Source organism: Ptiloglossa arizonensis, chromosome 8, assembly GCF_051014685.1.
Source record: "Ptiloglossa arizonensis isolate GNS036 chromosome 8, iyPtiAriz1_principal, whole genome shotgun sequence".
NCBI lineage: Eukaryota > Metazoa > Arthropoda > Insecta > Hymenoptera > Colletidae > Ptiloglossa > Ptiloglossa arizonensis.
In genome coordinates this window covers 3,375,109-3,396,664 of record NC_135055.1, presented here as the reverse complement: position 1 = coordinate 3,396,664, position 21,556 = coordinate 3,375,109, and the positions used below count along the sequence as shown (strand labels likewise).

The following is a 21,556-nucleotide window of genomic DNA, read 5'->3' as shown; positions in this document are numbered from 1 at the left end:
TACAACTCGGATACTCATGAAATATACAACGTCGTGCGCGAATTGAATGCGCAGTGTGTCGATGTATTTCACACAACTCTGACCTAGAAACGCGTGAGCATATACCACTGCTTGTAAATGTAGATAATGCCCGAAGGAATATCGATAGAAAAAGAATATACGACGAGTAAGTATTTCCTTGGGAAATCCTCCTCTCTCCGACAACAACGTCACGACCACGGATGGAAAACGTTGTTCGATACGTACCAAATGGGAAGTAACAAAAATTAATAAAAATCGATACACCGAGTCTACGCAACACCACCATATTTCAGACAACAAAAGCAATTCGGACTATCCCCCGTGGCAACTGAGGCGACCCCTGATTAACACACATTGGCTCAATTACACGGGTTAGCCGAGGGAACACGAAATTGCCTGCTATTAACGGAAGCGCGAGGGTGGATAGAGACGCGAGATATATCGAGCGGATAACACGACGATACGTGGAAAACCGTAGAACGCGATCAGATTGCTCGAAGAAAAAAGTTCCCCGAATTAGCGCCACCCTCTGCTTGCACGATCATGCGAAAGAACGACCTTCGAACACGTTCGGTGTCAACGGTTCTTCGGATGGAAAACTACTCAACACCGTCCACTATAGATCACGTGGTGATGTTGTGTTACGTTGATGTATATAATTGAGCAACGTGTGGCGGCACTACCCACGCTTTCCACCAGAGGGAAACTGACCACCGAACGTTTCTCGCAAGTTCCCGGTACCTGCTCCGATCGGTATATACGAGGGCGCTCCGATAAGTACTTAGCCTAGAAAAGAAAAAGGAAAATTTTGGAAAAGTAGCGATTTATTTCTCTATATAGTCTCCTTTCAGCTCGATATACTTGACCCAGCGATGCTCCAACTTCTTTAACCCGTTTGAAAAATACGTTTTCTGGAGGTCTGCAAAGTAGGCCTCCGTGGCGACGATAACCTCCTCATTCGACTCAAATTTCTGCCCGGCGAGTGACTTTTTCAAGTTTGGAAACAAAAAGAAGTCGCACGGAGCCAAATCTGGAGAATACGGTGGATGGAGCAGCAGTTCGTAGCCTGATTCGACTAATTTGACCTAGGCGATGGCGGAGGTGTGAGCCGATGCGTTGTCATGGTAGGAGAGCGCTTTTTTCTTCGCCAAGTGGGGCCGTTTTTCCTGCAATTCGGCGTCGAATCGGCCCAATAAACCGACATAGTAGAGCCCTGTGACCGTTGCGCCCTTGTCCAGGTAGTCGATGTAGATCGCACCTTTTGAATCCCAAAAAACGGTGGCCATCAGCTTTCCGGCCGATAGGACAGACTTTGCCTTCTTCGGAGCGCGTTTGCCGGGTGAAGTCCACTGTTTCGACTGTTCCTTGGTCTCTGGTGTGTATCAGTGGATCCATGTTTCATCGACGGTCACGAAACGACGCAGAAACTCCTCAGGATTGCGCCTAAACAGCATCAAACAGTGCTCCGAAGTGGTCTCACGGTTGTGCATGTTGTCCGGAGTAAGCAAACGCGGCACCCATCCGCCGACAGCCTTCTCATGCCCAATATTTCATGCAGGATAGGACCCACGTGGTCTTTTCAGATGCCTACTGTCTCAGCTATCTCGCGCACCTTCGATCGGCGGTCTGTCAATACCAGATCGTGAATTTTTTTTACGTTATCCTCCGTGGTAGCCGTTTTCGGGCCACCTGGACGTGGCTCATCAAAAACCGACGTGCGACCACGTTAAAACTCGTTGAACCAATTTTTGACGGTCGACATCGAAGGAGAAGAGTCACCGTACACAGCATCCAAGCGCTCTTTCATTTCGCTGCGCGATTTTCCTTCCAAAAACAAGAATCGAATCACCGACCGATATTGCTCTTTTTCCATTTTTCTAAAATACGCGGACACGCCCGTTTCCACACGCGGTCAAAACAAAACTACGAGTCCGATTCGGCTGAAATTTTGACTGTAGCTGTCTACAATAATGTACTACAAGGTAGTAAATTTTTCTTGCGATCGTGGTGACCATCGGGTGGTGAAGCTAAGTACTTATCGAATCGCCCTCGTATATACGGTCCCTTACCGATCTCTCGATATATCGTGGCGTATAAGACAGGGCCTGCTAGGATGCCTTACTAACGAGTCCACTAGTTATAATTTGGCGGAATTGTTATGATTTTGTATTCTGATTTATTAAAATGATTTTTACCGGATCTATTTATACATGAATCTTTGAAAACGTCTCCTGTCCTTGAAATTGTGAAAATAAACCATTGTTTCGCACTGCTTTAACAATGTTGAAGGTAATGGACAGGAAAGCGAGGAAAAGGAAGGGATGGCGTTAATCCCGGGTCTAATAGTGGACTCATTAGTAAGGAATTCTAGCAGGTACTGGCTTATACGCCCGGACATTGGGAGATCGATAAGGGACCGATCATTTATCACGATAAATAATAATTGTTCTATGAGAACAATGTGTATTAAATATCTATAATAATTATAGAGATAATTATATAAATTATATAAACAAATTTTATTCTACCATTATAGAAACAAATTTTATTCTACCATTATAGAAACAAATTTTATTCTACCATTATAGAAACAAATTTTATTCTACCATTATAGAAACAAATTTTATTCTACCATTATAGAAATAAATTTTATTGTACCATTATAGAAACAAATTTTATTCTACCATTATAGAAACAAATTTTATTCTATCATTATATAAACAATAGTAGAATAAATTAAATCTATATAATTATATATTATATAAATATATAATTATATAAATTTACATTTATTTATCCCCAAGGACATTGAATCTGAAATTATCTTTTAAACCCTCGTGAGTCAATTGATCTCATATGTAGTGTCGGATTTTCCGAGTCCGCTTGGGCCTAAACAAGGCAGCACGTGCGAACAGACCCGGGTCAAGGTAAACATTTGGTGCCGATCTGTCCGCTAGCTTTTATGATAGGCCCGAGTATCCCTTTACATGGGGTCCTGCGCGACGGCTGAGTGTAAGGATGCATGGGGATGAAAGAGAATACATGTGGCTCGGAAAAAGTAAGGTATGTTTGGAAAAGACGAACGATTAGAATGGCTGAACGTGACCGAATGCCTGAAGTGAGAGAGACTGAGGAATAGAATGAAAGAGAATGAATGGGCATGACTATATAGAGTGCGAAAGGAACGTTTGGGACACAGTACAGTGTGTCCAGAGTTGAGGACAGTATGTCACAGATGGTACAAGACGGTATGATTGAAAAGACGAAATAAGACGAGACAGTTAAAAGACGCACTAAGACGAAAAACCGGTATAAGACTTAAGCAACAAAGACGATAAAAGACGCGTGCCGAGGGCATAAAGACGGTTAGCTTAGTTTAATGCGCGGTCGATCTACATTAGTGAAAAGCGAAACCAATCACCAACACTACGTCTGATACTAATATCACTGTAATATATAACATTCTTAAATATACTTCAATATACCGCACGAGTACAACAGTTATTTGGGGGCTCGTACGGGGATCAATCACTCAAGATGTCTTCTCAAGTGATTCGAAGAGAGAGAAAAACAACACATATATTAATTTATCGATTCGGTATGTTACTGAATAAGTATCGGCTTAAGATTGAGATACGACCCCACGTCATGGAATCTCAATCATTAACAGCCAGTGTACATATCACAGTACATACAGTACACATACATAGTACACATAGATAATAATATCAGATGGCTTATTTAGAAGTAACTATTTTTGGAATTTATGCTAAAATAATATCTATATAGGCGCAATCGATCGCTAAAAACCTATCTCATCGAGTTAATTATTCCCAGTTCTAGTAATGTATTTGTTCACATGTAAACATAATTAATCGGATATTTTATTTTCCTTAGGAAAAAAAAATGTCTAATTAATGTAATTGTTTTTGCTCGATAAGTACACGTGGGTTATCAATTAGATATTTTCTAAAAATATTTCTGTTATATACCGATTGGAGCAAGTACGGGAACTTGCGGGAAACGGACAGCGGTCAGTTTCCCTCTGGTGGCAAGCGTGGGTAGTGCCGCCACAATTGGATTTCACGCGTTCACTGCACTCAATATCCACGCCACATTTAACTGGGTTTTCGACCCTTGTAAAAACTGTAAGGTACGAAACCAGGCTGTCGCCCGCCAAAAGCGCCTGCGTACAAAGGATAAGAGTCGCACGTGTCTATGGTCGCTGTAAATGCATAAATAAAGTGAATTTAATGAATCGACGAATATTCTAAATAGAGTGTCACGCGTGAAAAAAAAAAATGGCCGCGAGAAGTGAAGATAACAGGTCCCTGGAAGTACTGTGTTATTACTTAAAAGTGATAAAAGTAAATTAATTATTTTATCGTCGGTATAGTTGTGAAAATAATATCATTCGATAGATTTACGCGCCAAAAGGTACCAGTAGTTTTTTAAGTATCTGTAAAAGGCAGTCGCAAGAGTAATAACAAATCGTAGATGAATTATAAGAAAGAATATTTGAGAATATAGTACGAGACGATAGAAAAGAATAAATTATACTTGTATCAATTCAAATTAATACAGCGGTAATTTTATCGCATCTATTAGTTTCTCATCTTACAATTGTTCGCAAATTTTTATTATTCTTAAAATTCGATCAACCCTAAATTTGTAGAAGTCCTATAGATATGAAGGTGTCTTTACTTTGATTTAAAATAACGATAATGTAGTCACTACATTATCTTACAATTCTCAACGACCAAAAGTCATATACCATCAATTTTTGCTCTAGTCACAAAAATTTTCGGAATAAATCAACAAAAATCTACAATTTATATTCAAAAATATGCAAACGTGATAGATGGGTAATAGCCAATGCCACCAATATGCCAAATCTTGAAACGAAAGAAAGCTGCTGAAAGGATAATACAGAAATAGTTATTATCTACCAAATGATGGTAACACTCGACCTGAAATTCCGACCTCGTAAAATAATAATAGTCTCTACGTCTACCACAGTCAAGCATACAATAAACGTTGTAAACAATAGGTTTAGTCCTTACCATTTCATGTAATTTTCAATCTTATTGACATAAACTAGTACGAACTACTTTATCTATCTACACTCGCAAAATACGATTAAAAAACGATCATGTTTCAATCGTTTTTCGAAGATGTAACAAAACAGTCAGTTCACAGAAGAATCTTCTTAGAAGAAGCCCATTCAAATTGTAGTCAATTAAAAATTAAATCTCAAAATGAAGTCAATTCAAAGTGAATTAAATTTCAAATGAAAATCTATTTAAAATAAAACAGCACATTATACAAAAATTTCATGGAAATGTTGCAATATCACATATGAAACCTACTTAGATAAATTATTTAAATGTATTTTAACAAGCAATGAACTGTGCATCAGCCCTACGATGAAAGAAGAAAAAAGAAAATAGTCTACTCTATAATCAGTAGACATTAACCTCACGTCTGACTCAAAACTTATATACCAACAGTTTTTACCCTTGTTGCAAAAACCAATCGAATAAATCAACGAAATTCAGCAATTTATATGCAAAAATATATAAACATTTTGGATAGATATCAGTCAAAGCTATTGAAGAATTTCGTAGTCGTTATAGGTTACGAATAACTACGTGTTCAGTATCGTTTTATGATCACGGTGTTTTATTCGGTCGGACTTATGTATATACAGATGGATATAGATTCGCGAATACGGACTGTCACGGGCGTGAACTTCACTCGATAAAGACTCGTCACGAAAAAGTTCTTCTGGAGACTCGTTTCTCCTTCTTATATCGCGCCTCGCTTCCCCCACCCTTGCCTATTCCTAGCGCTGATTTTCCTGCTACGCGTGACTAACCGTGTGCAGCCCTCTGGGCCTCACGTGCCTTCCAGAGCCCTTGATTTATACTCCTGCAATTAGCTATTGAGGCAGCGACGAGAAAGCTACGTAAAACATGCCTGGTGAAAGTTCCGAAAAATATGCTTCCTCACAAATAGCTTTAGTTGACGCGCGAGTCATAAACCATGGCTGCTTGTACGCCAAACATTTCGTCAAAGCGTACGGCGAGCCGCTACACTATCAACGTATAAGTCAAATCTTAAAACAAAGGAAAGCTTCTGAAAGGATAAAATAGAAACAGCAATCCGGTTATCTGCCAGATGATGGTAACACGCGATCTGAAATATCGACCTCGTAAAAAAATAATAGTAGTCTCTACGTCTGCCACAGTTCAGATATACAAATAAACGTTGTAGGTAATGGGTTTAGTCCTTACCATTTCGTGTCATTTTCAATGTAATCGACATAAACTAGTATAACACTACAACGCTACAAACGATAAGTAAAACACAATAAACGGACAGTAACTTACGAGAAAAATAATCGAAGTTTGGATGGATTTGGATCTAATATTTTCAGACTTTGCATGGAAACCAAGCAAATAATGAAATGCTTTTTTCACTTCTCATAACTGATAGAACAAGTTTTAGAACACATGGAATGAATAAAAGGCCATATCCTACACACTTTGACAAAACCTATAATTAAACTACGCATTTGATAAATTATATAGAAAGAGGGGCGCAGTAAATTTGCTCATATTATTTGCTATATAATTAATTATTGCATTAATCATATACTAAATAATATCTATTACCCAGATCTCACCACGTGGAGGTTGCTACGTTTAGAGATCCGCCCTAACCTCGTCCCTACCATCCTTCAATTTCTATAGAAATTTATCTATCTACATTTTCCTCACACACGATTGAAAAACGCTCGCATTTGGATCATTTTTCGAAGTATCATAATTATGCACTAAGTTAGCTCGAAATATCTTGTTCAAATTGTAATTTACTCCAGAGAGAGTAAAGAATAGAAATAAGACGCTAGTATGAACGAAATTTCTTCATCGTAACATCGAATTTAGAATCAATAATATATTAGTATTAGGTAAGGAACTTGTAGAATGTAAACGAGAGTAATAATAATAATTGAAAACGATTTCTACATAAAAATATGTAAAGTACACGCACCTCGACGCTCGTTGATCTATCGATAAATGTTAACCCCTTGACATCCACGGAAGGAAAGAGAACCTTTCGCTGTAAATCGTTGAGTCCTGACTACAGTGTGGGCGGGGAAGATCCAACCATCCAATCAAATACGTAGTTTGATTCACATTGGATATTACACGTTCGGCGGGTAGAGTACCTTAATTTGAATTGTTATGAAATGAAAACGCAAAGATATCAATCAACGTTTAAATTTACATGGACCAGTTTACTTTTCTAGTGATATCTATTCTGTACGCTAATGGATATAAATAATCTACAGAGATATATCAAATATAGATGTTGGAAGCAATACGTTTTCGCGTTAGGCGATTGAAAGCTCGTGAATTCTGTTACCATTTCTGTGTAGCTTGCAACGTTATCGATTCGGCTGGAATAAACTAGCAGCGCTATGAGTTAGAAGAATTAAAATTAAATGTGATAGATAAGGGAACAAAGCCCTTGAGATAACTACGTAAAGTATCAGTCCTTTTTGTAGCAGCTTATAATTTATACTTACATAAAGAGAGTATATACTGTATACTCAGAAAACGATTCGTGCTATTGAAAGTAAATTTACTGTTGTAGAGTTACTAGAAAAAAATTTTCATATATAGCGTGTAACCTCTATGGTATACTTCATCTGTTGCTATAGATCATTTGTGTTTCTCACCGTACAAAATAGATGTCACTAGAGAAGTAAACTGGCAATCTGTCAATATGAATTTAAACGTTGCTTAGTACGTTGCTTATTTTTGTTTAATTTTTTGTTTGTGTCATTTATTTTACTTGTTTTGATACATCTATATTTATTTTTCGATTTTAATATTTTTAATAATTTAAACAACGCGTCAATAACCGCTATTTTTACTTCGAATCTCGATCAAAATTAATTTCTATGACCTAATTAGCAATTTAGAATTTATAAATAAGATGCATTTTGAAATATCAATATTCGGAGCATGCATAAATGAACAAATATTCATTGAAACTGTTCGTCTTCATCAATTTCGCAATATCTTGCTGTTTATCGATCGTACTTATTAATAATCATCATTGAACAATAGTTTAAGTAATTATTAGAATATCCTACTATAAATAATGGCTTAAAATATCATTTTGTTGAAATATTCTTTGTTTATAAAACAAGTTTTCGATTAGATCGAACAAAGGCAATCGAAGTAACTGTAAATCTATGACGTAACACCTCTTCGATAGTATAAATAGACCCACCTCCGTTGCCGAAAATCACATACTCCTGGGAGCCTCCGCGGTGGACAGACGTTTCCATTTTGGACACCTAGACACTCCACGGATCAGCATGGATATCAGTTGATTCCTTGGTAATCGGTGTAACCACTGATTACCTGAGCCGGTGGTCAATACTGGCGACCACCTTTTAATTTTTTTTTCTCAACTGCATCATTTAATTTTTTTGATCCTATATTACTTGTTCCTTATTTGTTCCTGTACTTACTCTCCGCTTTTAATTTGTTCTTATTCACGCGCCATTAGCGGTACTTCTATTTTGTTTATATAATCATTTTCAAAATAATAATTGCATATCTAAGATAATGACATATTATTGCTCATATACATGTTGCTGGCGAGGCGGACTATACAACCATACGCTTTTGGGGTGATTCTGCTAAATCAAAAGGGTTAAATTGAATCGAAAATCCGCGATTATAAATTTATACAACATAAATAAATATGCAATATGACAAAATACAATAATCAAAAGATCTAAAGAAAATGTTTATGAATTTCAATAACACGAATAATAAATCTGCATCGATCATTTTATTTATACACCAAGTAGCTACATTACTCCGTTTCGAAAGTAGTATTTTCGCGATTCGTTTGTATCAGCTTTTTTCCTTTATTTTTTATTTCCTGAAAGCGTGGAACACTTGAAACATTATTGCTCGCACAGTCGTCAGCGAGACACTAAGCACGTCTGAACTAACAGGAGTACGTAAATACACGAAGATTGTTCAAAAGTTGTCTGACGTCACGTAAATTAGAAACGTAAATTTCGAAAATTCACAGTGGAAATTACCTCTGGTATCAGTCAATCGATTGTATCGTATCCAGAGGAAAAGATTACCTTTCAATGTAAATTCGTAGAAACTATCTAATGTGGTCGTAGTACAGAATGGTGCAAAAAATATAAAAATATTTGCAGTAGTTGTACGCGGAACTTCTTAAAACGAAATTTGTTCAAAGCTCACTTTTTGCACCATCTCACCTTTTGTTTTATCTACAAAACGCAGTAAAAAATAAACTGCATCCTTCTGCTTTAGAAACAGAAATTCAAATTTCATAAGATAAGACCAAGACCAGATAAAATTACGACTTAAACTTTAAACACATTTAAAAAGTCATATAAAATCAGAATTAACAGCTTCCTAACTAAGTTGGTACTTGACGGACAGTGCCTAAGAGGTAGTAGCAATTTTTTCTCATTGTATTTGCACTGATTATAATAGAATCAGTTTTTCCGACCTCCGCGTCTCTTCATAGAAGATGTACATTGGGGACAGTACCACTTGCCTTTTGGCGGTGCAGTGATACCCACACATGGATAGTGAAACCATTCAAATGGACACTACAAAAAGTAATGGTAGAAAAATTAATTCATAAGTATGAAAATTACTTCTGTTCTACTGAGAAATGAATCAAATAAAAAAAAATTTAACTTACATCTGAATTGTCACACGCGACCATATCTCCATAAGATACTTGATTGCATATACAATATCTTGGCTCGTTTGGATCATATGTCCAATCTGGATTATCCGAATCCACAACTTGTGTATTTGTAGTTATGACTGGAGGCGATACTGGTTGCTGAATGGAGGCAGCAACTACACTTGAACTTGGAACAGCAGTCGTTACTTTTCTAAAATACATAATATTAATTTAAAAAAAAATAGAGATCAAAATTTTAACGCACTCCTTCTTGACAAAAGATGCGTACTTTTTATGCTTCTTAGTTGTTTCTTGTATAGCTGCAATAGCTGTTTGAGCAGCACCAGCTAATTCTCTACTAAACTCAGCCGCGTGCACACCACCAGTATTGATAGCCTCGTAACTAGCTTTCAAACTGGCAGTACGTCTGCCTTGTTGCATTTGCTGAGTAGCAGCAATTGCCTGAGATGCTGCAGCTGCAATGGCGTTTCCACCAGCTCCTATGTGACCAAGATTATAACTTACAGAGCCAACAGAATTTGCAATGGCAGTAGGGGTAGATGGCACGCTTGTAGCGGCAATAATTGGTCCTGAATTTGCAGAAGCTGGTCGCGATTCAGGAAGACTCGGTGAAATTTTTTCTATAGCTAAACGTTTTTCTATCGAAGTAGAGGATGCATTTGAATCTCTTCTCTTCTCTGCCCGAGCTGCAAAATATTTATACAGTTATAATGTATGTATTTTTTGTATGTGCATACAATAATATGTAGTTCAGAATTATAACAAAATATCTTTACTTACAATGACTGTGATTGTCTCGTGACCTACTGGATGATGTAAAGCTATACCGATTCTCTTTTTGACTGCTATTCGTAGGTGGTTGATCTAATTCCAGTGACCTCTTTTCCAATATTTCTGTGATACCTTTATTATCTGCTTCTAGTTCCATTTTAAATTTGTGCAGTTCCTGATCTAATCTCCTCAAATATCTATCTACTAAATCATACATCTGGTTAGCTAAGTGCACCTTTTCATCTGCATCCTCTAAAGTCTTATAATACTCTCTTCTAATGGCTTCGTATTCTGCTTCTTTTTCACTAGGCTTCATTTTTTTTGCATTTGAAAAGAAGGTCTTTACTTTTTTTTCTAAACTATCCATTGAATCTGAAACAATCGGAACATTTATTAGAATAATCCTTGAACAGGGTAAAAGTACTTACTATGCGTGTAAAACTAAGTTCTGTATAGTTCAGAATGATACATACTTTGTACACCTAAGTCCATTTCTCTCATTTCTGTGAATCGGTCTCTTAATTCTTGTGGTAGGTGCTCGATCACTGAAACCACAACAGAAGGTCAACATAACCAAATAAATTTAAAGTAAAAAAGATCAATTATTTAAGAATAATTAACATTTATCCAACTGATACAATTGTCAAAGTATTCGTATACTATTCATTAGATGTAGTACAAGAGTAGTTTAACTTTAAAATATATGAGTAAGATCAGAGATGGCTATAAACCATTTAGAAAACATATAACTAACCTAAAACTTACACAGAATGGAACGTCAAGAAAGTAGTTATATATGCAGTATTTAATTTTAGAGTAAAATAACAAGGCAGCCTTTAAGTGATTATATGTGATAACACAATATCTACAAAGATATTTGCTTTAGGAAAAGTTTTCGATATTTTCACGAGGGAGTATATTCGGAAAGGTTAGTAACTTTCTTGAGAAGCTGGGTAAGCAAAGCATGTCTCGTTTTTACGTACTTTCGACATAATCTTCCAAGTAAAGCATCCTTTCGTGCTGGCACTTCGTTGCCTGGTGCTTAATTTACAATTATTTACAATTTACTAAAGGGGAGTGCTTGCCGCCGTGGCAAAAATAACGAAAATTGTAGCACTCGATCGGAAGCGTGTTTACGGCGGCCAAATCCCTTGTTGTACCCACATTTTCACGTTAGTTCTGTAAATGGTGCAAATCTAAGAATAATTCCTACGATATATCGTATAAAGAATGTCATTTCCGCAAAAATAAGTGACTCAGTAATTAATGTATTCTCGGTAATGCTATTTATTTCGGAATTATTACTGGCCAGTTATCTATTCGTTGTAATCCGCCATCTTAGCCTAAGGTTCAGGGATGTCTTTATAGAGACCTGATACCTTGTGCAAACTATTCTTTAACTTATGTAGTTACAGTTTTCTCTTTTAACTAACCATTTCAATTAATTAAACTCGCAATACTTTTTTTAGTTTTATTTGTTTTGTAATCTATTTTATTTTTTACATAATTTTAATTTTTAACTGCACGTATGTTAATATGTGCTTTGTTGCAACGAATCAAAGTGAAATCATTGCTTAACATTTTCAAATGTTACAGGATGTGTAATTATTATTTTTATGCTATAAAATTAGTAAAACGTTGTGTGTACTTTTTGAATAAAATATGGTCACATTGTAAAATGAAATAAATTTTGGGTAATAATGTTAGATTCTAGTTGATTTTAGGTGTTCTTAAATGTATTGAAATTTCAACTGTTTAATAACGCGTTGTAAATGTTCATAAATATTTCAACAAATGATAAACATTGATTATAATATCCTAAACTACTGTACAATTTGTGTGACATGGTTTCATTGATGTAATTGGATTGGTACAAGGTTGTGTAAACTTAAAATTTTAAAGGTAGTAACTGGCGATTCATTTGTTTGATCATTGTGTTGCCAACATTCCTTAGCGTGCAGCGCGACTTTTTAATACTAAAGGAAAGGTTTCTTCAACTATTTTCAGTAAAATGATACGGCGCAGCCCGACGAGAATCGACTTACGATTAGACGATCTGCAAGAATACGAGAGAATGAGAAAAGTTCTCGAAGCCAAAAAAGAATCTGAAAGACAACCAGCATTCAACCCTCCCTCGTGGGGCGGTAAAGTGCCGCAAAGTGAAATCCAAGAACGTATTGGTTTTATGCCGCAGAATCAAGCATCGCATTCACGGCCTAATATATAGTTTTACATGACATTAGGTTATAAATTTGTTCATGTGGGTTATCAATTTTTTAATGCATATTTTAACGTTACTATATTATCAACCAAGATCTACGATTGAATGAAACGATTCGCAAAGAGTTATTTTCCAGTGTTTATTGTAATATTACTGAAATATACATGGCAGCATTTTTAGTTTCATTTAACAATTCAGGGAGGTAGTGATAGTAGACCGTCAACAGTCCTTTAAAATTTAAGACACATCCCCAGTGGTTAACAATATAATGTGAAAACTTACGGTATCGCAGCTTAACTACTTAAATAATACATTTTACCTAATTTAATCAAAGTAAGACAATTGAGCGTTCAGTTGAAATAAATTATTGCTGTTCGAAATATTTTCTGTGTAGTAAGGTGATTTTACTTCACGGCTAAAGGTATGTATTGTCGGTATTTATATTATTAATCTCTATGATAGAAGATAATTGTTGCAGATTACGGAAATGTAAGTTAAGTATCAAAGTGGTATCTCGTAGCACATACAACGGAACTTAAAATTAAAAAATGTGGCCCTATATAGAATAGAAATTATTCAAAATGCAGGTATTGTCATACCATTTGGTATTGTGTGTGTTCTCCGCAGAACTTGTTTCATGTTCTGAATTAGCAGAAAACTACAATTACTTGAACTTCATAAAGTATGCAAAAGTTTCTTCAATTCCATGATTCATCAAGTTATTATGATTCTCATAGAAGGCGATAGAAGGCATGCCTCGAACGTTCTTTTACCATGACTAAATGTTTTGATACATTATAAACCTTTGTTGAAGTATAAATACGTAGGTATATCTGCATTTTCGCAGTTCTTCTTTAATTGCTCATAATTTTCAAGTTCCCAACGTTCCAAAGTGCTTGACTCAATCGAGCTGAAAAACATATGCAAACTATATATGCGACCTCTGTATGTAAATTAAAATTGAAATATTTATTAATGCATTGATCCTCGCGTCAATTATTGAATGTTCAATCTTGAATCATTCATATTGTAAAAATAACAAGAAATTAAAAATAATTGTTCCAATTCTATGTAGCTCTGTGTGTTTTCAGAGCTACATAATTTGAAATAATTGAGTATTTTATATTCCATTTTTTTGTACTTTTTAATATTCTAATAAATATTATACTAATAAACATTACCTTTTACTAAATATAAAAGTTAATAAATTTTGTGCTCCACTCAACTTGAGCAAAAACTAATGTAGTAATGAATACGTTAACAGAAAATAGAGTTGTAACATTTCAAATAAACTGATATTGATTATAAAAAAAGGTTGTGTTGCTCGTTTGCGATAAGAGTGACACGTTTCAAAAAGTAACAAATTTGTAAAAAATTTGAAAATTGTAAAAATACAAGTATACTACCAACAGATAAATTTTGTGTATGGACATGTATATGTACAAAAATATTTCTGTACAAATACGGAAACTTTGTTAATTCTTACCATTTTTGTGGGAATATTGCACAAGCAGTAGGCACCATAAACGTTAAACTGAAATATTAACACGAATATAAATTTTTGTTCACTATTTATATGATATCTACCGAAACAAAATAAATGTACAAAGATACTTACAAACAACCGACTATCATAACTTGTATCGGTGCGTGTAACGGTTTGATTCTTTGCATCCAATGATACTTCTCAAGTCTCTCCATTATTATTGGCACAATCACTGGCAAACAAATTTGAATTTTATTATAGCAGTACAAATTACGTTGGACATTGTATTTTTTCTTTTAATTGCATATTCACTTACGCATGCCAGGCGCACACATAATAATCCTCGAGATTATGACTTGGCTGATACCTTTGGTAGCGGCGAGCTGAAAGGAATGCGTTCACCTCTCCATCATTCGATACGGTTTACATCGTAGCATTGTAATGCAATCTACCTTTGATTTTGTAAGTTTCTTGCCGTTCTCGTCGCTGATCTCGATCCCATTGATTATTTCATTTTGTCTCATCAGGGGAATGTTCACGCAGTTGGCTGCTGCAACTGCAGCGAATGGCACGTAACGCTGCAAATAAAAGTTTCTCTTTTTATTCAGGTATGTTAGAAAGCTAGATCAAAATTGAAGGAGCGCAAATAGAAATATTTTTATTATGCATTGTTTAATTCTCAGCTGATACGGTGAACCACTATAATTGGATCACACGCAAGTGACCACTCAAGGCTAGTTTTCTAACTGTGAATCATGTCAGGTATGACCTCCTTTATAATAATAATAACACGATTTTATCGTATCAGAGTTGTGATACACGATATGACTTGAAGGATTAAGTAAAGTATAATTTATTCTAGATATATAAATAAAATATATCTAGAATTGAAGATAAATATGAATTTACTGTACAATGGTAGGATATATATTGTTATTAACCTAACCTAGAATTACGTCACGCTAGCGTGTCCCTATCAAGAGATAGGGTGCGCCTGTGGGCTGCGCGAAGAACTAAAATATAGATCGGCGATCTAACTGAATAGTATGGTGGGGGATAGCCCCACGGTGACCTTGAGCAGCCAGTTAATTTTGTCTCCGCTACAGTTAGACATGACGCTGTGAAAGAACAGTGTGAGTCACTTCGACCTTGCTCCATCAGCTGAGGATTAATTCAGGTTGGAATGTTGTAATCGAAAATACGAAATTCTACCCTACCGCCATTAGCGGATTGGCGCGTTTCGCCCAAAACGATTTGCATTGTATCGCTGTGAACATCGCCATTGCGGTAGCGTTTGCATAAGCCATCATCAACTGGAAGTTTGTCATAGAACTGTTGGCATTTCTGTTCGTGTAGTTGACTAACGCGTTGAACGATTGGTTCACCCATTGCCAGAAAATCACAGCGGTGTTTGTTCTGCAACGATTATTACGATTGAACAACACACAGTGTTAAATACCTGTGTAATTAATAGTTCACTCGCGATAAAGCGAATAATGGTTTCTCCTCGAGTATTGTACATAACGAACGTTAATATTTGTGCGAAGACATTTTGTTACGTTACAGTTAATTAATTAATTTATTTATTTACGAGGTCGTTGGTTCTAATTTATGTTCACTACTACTCTATGATACTGAAAAATCTTTGGAAATTTTATGGAATTATTCAATCTTGACAGTCTATTGTACTTCCAACCACGTTAATGTTTACATTATAGCAATGCTCTTATCTCTGTTTAAAAATTTTTTGATTTTGTCGATTTTGTCGACCGTTCGCGCCAAATGTCGATCCGTACGAGTTTGTAACACGAAACGATAATGTGCAGTTTTATGAGTGCCATCGTATAATTTACTTGTAGAATTGAAGCATGGCGCCAGTTACAGCCATTCCCCCTGGAACTTGAAAGGACATTCTGCCAAAGACATTCTGCAGTTCACCGGTGTCGGGATGAAAGGCCGACTCGTAAAGCTTCTTAGCATAGATGATTTGCTCTTGGGTTGTACCAACTGGCTCTTTCCCATGTCTAAGGGATAAACGTACTATTGATTTTCGTAGACGCAAAGAAAGAAAACAAGCAACTACAGTACACTCGACTACATGTTATAAATTTTTGGTTGCCTGGAATTTTTTGTTACATTGCCACGATAATATTTACCCGGCCTGTAGTTGAAAAATAATTAGATAACGCACATTAAATATACAGTGTATATATTAAAATTAGGTTATGGCGGAAGTGTAACGTTTAATATTCATGATATGGAAATTCCATTATTGCATTTAATATGACTCTTAAAATACTTCGAAGCATTACATGCTTCCTTCGCTCATAAAATGTTTATATCGCTCGTGCCGTAATCAATTTGTAAATTCTCGTTTTGAAATATGAAAATAAATGTATGCACTGTTGAGTAATATTTGCGTCGCGAGAGACTTTAAAAATTATTTTCGCGGTACCGCGCGCATAAACCGTTCAATGACCCGATTAACCTTAAAACAAAAGTTTGATCGGATGTAATGTTCTTACTACTTCCGTTTCTCATAAAATCGCTCTTCTGTCCACGCTACGGTTACTATATGAGTTATATGGTCAACCACCTGCGTCGTGGTCATCAGTCGGGAGGCAAAACGTGTAATATTAAAATGTAACGTAGGGGGTTGAAAGATATCGGAAAGATCAGGACGAAAATTCATAAACCAAAATCGGTAGGCGTCAAGAACATTTTAAAGTCAACTTTATCATAATTGATTAGGAAGGTAATTAGAATTTCACAGAAAAATCAGCAGATGGAAGTATCATTCAAGGTTAACTTCGTTTTTTCCTTTTTTTTTATTTAATTGAACTTGATAGTTACAAGATAACATTTGCTTTTAAGGATTTCGGTATCTTATGTGTACTAAAATAATCCTTAAAATAAATTTTAAATCATCATTCAGCATAGCCGATGTTAACATTTTTCATCTTCAACTTATTAGCAAAATTAGAACATTTGACGGAAAAACATTGAAACGTCTTGCAACTACTGATTTTTTTTCACTTCCTTTTACCATCTTCAGTTTTTCTTCGTACATTGATTTATTGATTGAACTGACACACCCTATATTCTTTACTTTGTGCCAACATTTTTAATGGATTAATTTATGCATTGCGCCGAGACACCGTGTATATCATACAATTTTTATGCAATGGACGAAAATTCTTCTACAATGAATAAATATAATTGACACGGTGGAAATTAATAATTGCTTCGTTAAATGAGTCGATTGTTTGAAAAATACAAATTTTATGACAATTATTTGTGTATTCAAGATGCTGCTCCAACCTTGAAATGCTGAACACAGCAAAGAATATACTGATAACGTTTATTATGTAACACTATTTCAGTGAATATTTCCGCGATAATCACGCAATAAAAGTAAATTATTTCTGAGTCACATGCCTTAAATGGTATTAACGAAACAAGTATTAAAATATGTTGCAGGTAATTTTTCCATTTACAATTTTTCCACTTTTGTGCCAAATTTATGCAAATAATCACAAAAATGCTCGGTAACAGTTTAATATTCTTGCAACATTGTTTGCAATAAAGTATTTTCTATAATAGTAATAATTGTAAATTCTGTTAGAAAAAAATTTGTTTAATTTAAGCAGTTAAAATTTATCAACAGATTCCTTTGACGAATTTCAACATCGCGAAGAAAATATAAATGTATATATTTCCTTAATTCTCTTTTTTTGTCAGATCGACACTTACATTGCCATAATATTAATATTAATATAAATTCAATTGGACTTCGTTTTCATTGTATTACTTTCAAATTTTTCGACAGATCTAAAACTCAACACGACTGAACTCTTCTAGTTATTCTCTTCGATCTGCAATAAGAATCATGTGAAATGTTGTTAACAGACCATAAACGATCCGAGGTGCCCTTGATGCGTCCATTTTCAAACACTCCCGTTGATCCCCTTGTAACCCCCATGTATTCCAATTTTTCGATTGACGTAATTTCCAAAATACATTCATTCACGGAGTAAAATAGGTCGTTCTATTATGATGCCACAATGTTTTTCTTTATAAGGTCTATTTTTATATTATTAGCCTCATATTCCTAGCTGGTACAAAATTGGCCTGTGTTCAAGCAAACCTATGTAACCGATCTTTCTCGCTGTGTACTTACTTGTAGTCCTCGCACAATTTCTTCGCATTGAGTAACTCAGAATCGGGAACGACGCAGGTTCTGAAGTCAGTAACCCAGGCGAAATATTTCCATCTACCTACGAAGGTACTTTGATCCCACAATGGTTTGTCTATGTCCACTCTCCCGTCCGACATTTTCGTCGATCGAGGGCTACTGTCGCCTTAACTTTCTTCAACAGACGCGAAACACCGTCGATTAGTCTGATGTTCAAAGTACCATACACTAATGTGCTATTTAAAAAAATAAAAACACGATGAACTTGCGAATGCCTCGTAACAACATATTTATAGATGCCAACGCGAACGGGTTTTACATTCCAAAGTAGTCATAATATCGTTATGTCATAAACTTACTACAATAAAATTTTAATGAAAAAAAAATATAAATTAAACACTATCTGCGCGAGTAGCTATTTAAAAATATAACAAATATAGATTAACGACATGCAAGATTAATACGTGATTGCCATATCTATTTTATTTTTATTTTTAACTTTTGATAAGTCTTATTTAAAACTCTCGTACATACCTTGAATTTCAAATACAGTTTATTTAGAAGGCAAACGATAACTTAACAACGTAGCATTATGTGTTCGTATAGTTTGTAGTTAATTATTCTGTACGAGAGGAATGTCAAAGAAATGTACGTATCAATCAATAACAATTGTCCAGGTAATACGAAATTGTTAATAATTAACGTCGAGAAACCCCGAAATTGTGTAACACAGTGAATTAAATTCTAAATACTGTAGGTTGAACGTTCCAATCACATGCCAAGATCACTATATTACTTCACTGCGTACTTATTCTATGTAAATGCATTGAAGATATTCATTTCTTCCTTTTCCGTTATATTACCGTAACTATAAATTTTCACCGTACCAAAGGAATGAAAATTGATGCGATTTATAAATACTAGAATTAAACTTTAAATGCTCGTGTGGCATTTAAATTAACGGTATTTCCCGTTGTGTACTTAAACGATCGTTCGTTATGACCCAATAGCTGATGTATCGATTATTCGACACTGTTTTCTATGGAGCGGTACGTTCAATGGTCAGTGAGACTTTAAAGGAACATTCGAACCCCGTGAGCCACTCGGTTTCGTCGGTAGAGTCCGATATCCGATCGTACACACTCGTGTCGTACGGTCCGTGGGCCCTCTCCAGTGATGTTCAACTTTCCTCGAAACGCGGCTTAACCTAAAGAACACCATTCGACGAATGCACGTCTGTCATGTTACGTGCGCGTTTTGTTCGTTTTCGTTTGGCACACCTTCTTCACCGGCTTCACCAGTTCTCTCGTTCTTTGGTGCAACGCCGCGACAAGACACTTGCGCGATTTCGTTTTTGAATAGGATTTCGTACAGGGTTCGAGGTCCACGGTGGTTATCGACCATCCACTGCCGACAGAAGATGGCAGTCGACGACCGACCCAGTTTCTACCGTAGTACCGGCACATTTTCATTCAAGAACGATATCGCAAAGTGACCGGCGAGCATCGTGCTCTTTTTTCCCCACCTTTGGCCGCTCCACGTTAAACTACTCGTGCACGACCACATATATTATGTAACTCATTTTTTCTACAAGTCATAGTTTTTCTTGTCCGCTTACCGTGATACGCGCGTGTCACTTCTGGAGAGCCTGCTCCGTTCTGATGTTCACCGGGAGAGCGCACACGTCAGCTGATTGGCCAGCGCCCGACACGAGCCCGAACTACCTTGCTACGCTCCTGCGCTTCTCCCACCCGCATCAATTTCTTTATTATTATTATCAACGTTCCATGCGCTTCGTATCAACGGTCCTTTTCTTTCTTATGGGGAGCACATTACGCATCTGACTATCGCGAATAGTAAAAAGATCGATAATTTTGAATAACTTTTTCCTTTTGTGCTCTGCCGACATTCTCGCATTAGGTAACACAGTTACCGTACTAACGATTCACGCGACCCAATAATGATAAATTTTAGCAAATTGATTTATTACACGGATCATTAAAGTTTCATATATTTCTTAACATTATTTTAACGATAGATTCTTAAATAAGTTCGTAATAAAGGTACATTCTTGCGATGTCTCAATGTCTACATGCACATGTGATAGTAAAAATAGGTCGAAATAAATTTCGCGTACACAAAATTAATATAGTTACATGGAAAGTATTAAGCACCGAATACGTTTGAAATAAATCTTTCTATGAATTATTTTTTAACGAAACCGTAAATAATTTTGGTAATACTGAAAGATGTATTGGTACACTTGACTATGTAAAGATGACGCGAGCAGTTGTCAATTTTTCCAAGGCCGATTTATCAATAAGAGACGGCAACAACAAAGCTGGAATTTATTTCTTTAAGATTTCCTATTATGATAATATTTTTGTTTGCTAGGATTATTTAAGGTATATACTTCCGAATATCATGTCAATTTGAAGAACGCCCTAAACGCTCGATATGGAGTGCGCAATATTCTGAGTTGCGCAATAATATTGACAATGTAGAGCTAATATCGAAGATATATACTACGTACATGTCCGGTCAAATGGACTTCGTATACCTATTACGTTGCAATCCTGTTTACTAAACAGCATCGTTAAAGTACTGTCCTATGCAAATAAAGCTCATTAGTCTCGATGTTCTGCTTTCATCCCTATTCACGGAAACTTGAGCCCGTGTTGATATCGTTTCTTCGTTTTCTTTTTGCCATCATTTCGTTCTCACACACGAGACCTCTTTGTTAATGTTATGAAACGAAGCAAGCAGAGAAAGTTTAAATAACGCCTGGAGGTCAGCGGACAGTATCAAGTTCACGGGCGCTCCTGTCGAATTCCTGAAATGTTCGTGGCGTGATTTTCTTTCGCGACGTTCATCCGTTCTGTCTTGCACATTCACGACTGTACGTTCTTTTTTTCTTTCGTAGCCTATGCAAGGCAGCCAGTGTACGAAAAATTGGTGCACGAGACTGACTAAGCCTGTACACTTCCGTGCTCGCGAAAAGTAGAACTCGACCTCGTTCGTCACGCGTCACCATATTGTAGCTAAAACTGTCACGAATTATTATTTCGTAATA

General features: G+C 36.0%; 4 protein-coding genes and 1 pseudogene across 13 annotated transcripts in view; 2 read left to right on the top strand and 3 right to left on the bottom strand.

The window, feature by feature from the left end:
* Nucleotides 1-837: 837 nt before the first annotated feature.
* Nucleotides 838-1,894, bottom strand: LOC143150639 (histone-lysine N-methyltransferase SETMAR-like; annotated as a pseudogene).
* A 6,985-nt stretch (nt 1,895-8,879) lies between these two features.
* Nucleotides 8,880-11,907, bottom strand: Ing3 (inhibitor of growth family, member 3). The gene is made up of 6 exons (XM_076318550.1): nt 11,565-11,907; nt 11,055-11,126; nt 10,591-10,953; nt 10,079-10,496; nt 9,802-10,000; nt 8,880-9,706 (listed from the first exon to the last, which is right to left on the bottom strand). Exons 1-6 carry the CDS (start codon nt 11,590-11,592, stop codon nt 9,590-9,592), a joined length of 1,197 nt encoding a protein of 398 aa, XP_076174665.1. The 5' UTR covers nt 11,593-11,907; the 3' UTR covers nt 8,880-9,589.
* LOC143150359 (anaphase-promoting complex subunit CDC26) lies at nt 11,494-13,184 on the top strand. Of its 4 annotated transcripts, none has more exons than XM_076318573.1 (2): nt 11,494-11,509; nt 12,589-13,184. In XM_076318573.1, exon 2 carries the CDS (start codon nt 12,593-12,595, stop codon nt 12,806-12,808), a length of 216 nt encoding a protein of 71 aa, XP_076174688.1. In that variant the 5' UTR covers nt 11,494-11,509; nt 12,589-12,592; the 3' UTR covers nt 12,809-13,184. The 4 variants fall into 4 exon arrangements, with proteins under 4 accessions (XP_076174688.1, XP_076174689.1, XP_076174687.1 ...); XM_076318574.1 differs by lacking the exon at nt 11,494-11,509 and adding an exon at nt 11,519-11,534; XM_076318572.1 differs by lacking the exon at nt 11,494-11,509 and adding an exon at nt 12,155-12,483 and having other exon boundaries at nt 12,569-13,184.
* Nucleotides 12,910-20,211, bottom strand: Sfxn2 (sideroflexin 2). Of its 7 annotated transcripts, none has more exons than XM_076318557.1 (9): nt 20,102-20,211; nt 18,469-18,658; nt 16,142-16,312; nt 15,506-15,704; nt 14,741-14,866; nt 14,605-14,671; nt 14,421-14,520; nt 14,289-14,336; nt 12,910-13,712 (listed from the first exon to the last, which is right to left on the bottom strand). In XM_076318557.1, exons 2-9 carry the CDS (start codon nt 18,621-18,623, stop codon nt 13,598-13,600), a joined length of 981 nt encoding a protein of 326 aa, XP_076174672.1. In that variant the 5' UTR covers nt 18,624-18,658; nt 20,102-20,211; the 3' UTR covers nt 12,910-13,597. The 7 variants fall into 7 exon arrangements, with proteins under 7 accessions (XP_076174672.1, XP_076174673.1, XP_076174671.1 ...); XM_076318558.1 differs by lacking the exon at nt 20,102-20,211 and adding an exon at nt 19,764-19,882; XM_076318556.1 differs by lacking the exon at nt 20,102-20,211 and adding an exon at nt 19,575-19,694.
* LOC143150353 (uncharacterized) overlaps nt 13,083-21,556 on the top strand; it is a 52,802-nt gene continuing 44,328 nt past the window's right edge. Inside the window, exons 1-2 of the mRNA XM_076318548.1 lie at nt 13,083-13,223; nt 13,281-15,050. The gene's annotated coding sequence lies outside the window, so the exon portion shown is untranslated. The remainder of the gene's footprint in view (nt 13,224-13,280; nt 15,051-21,556) is intronic.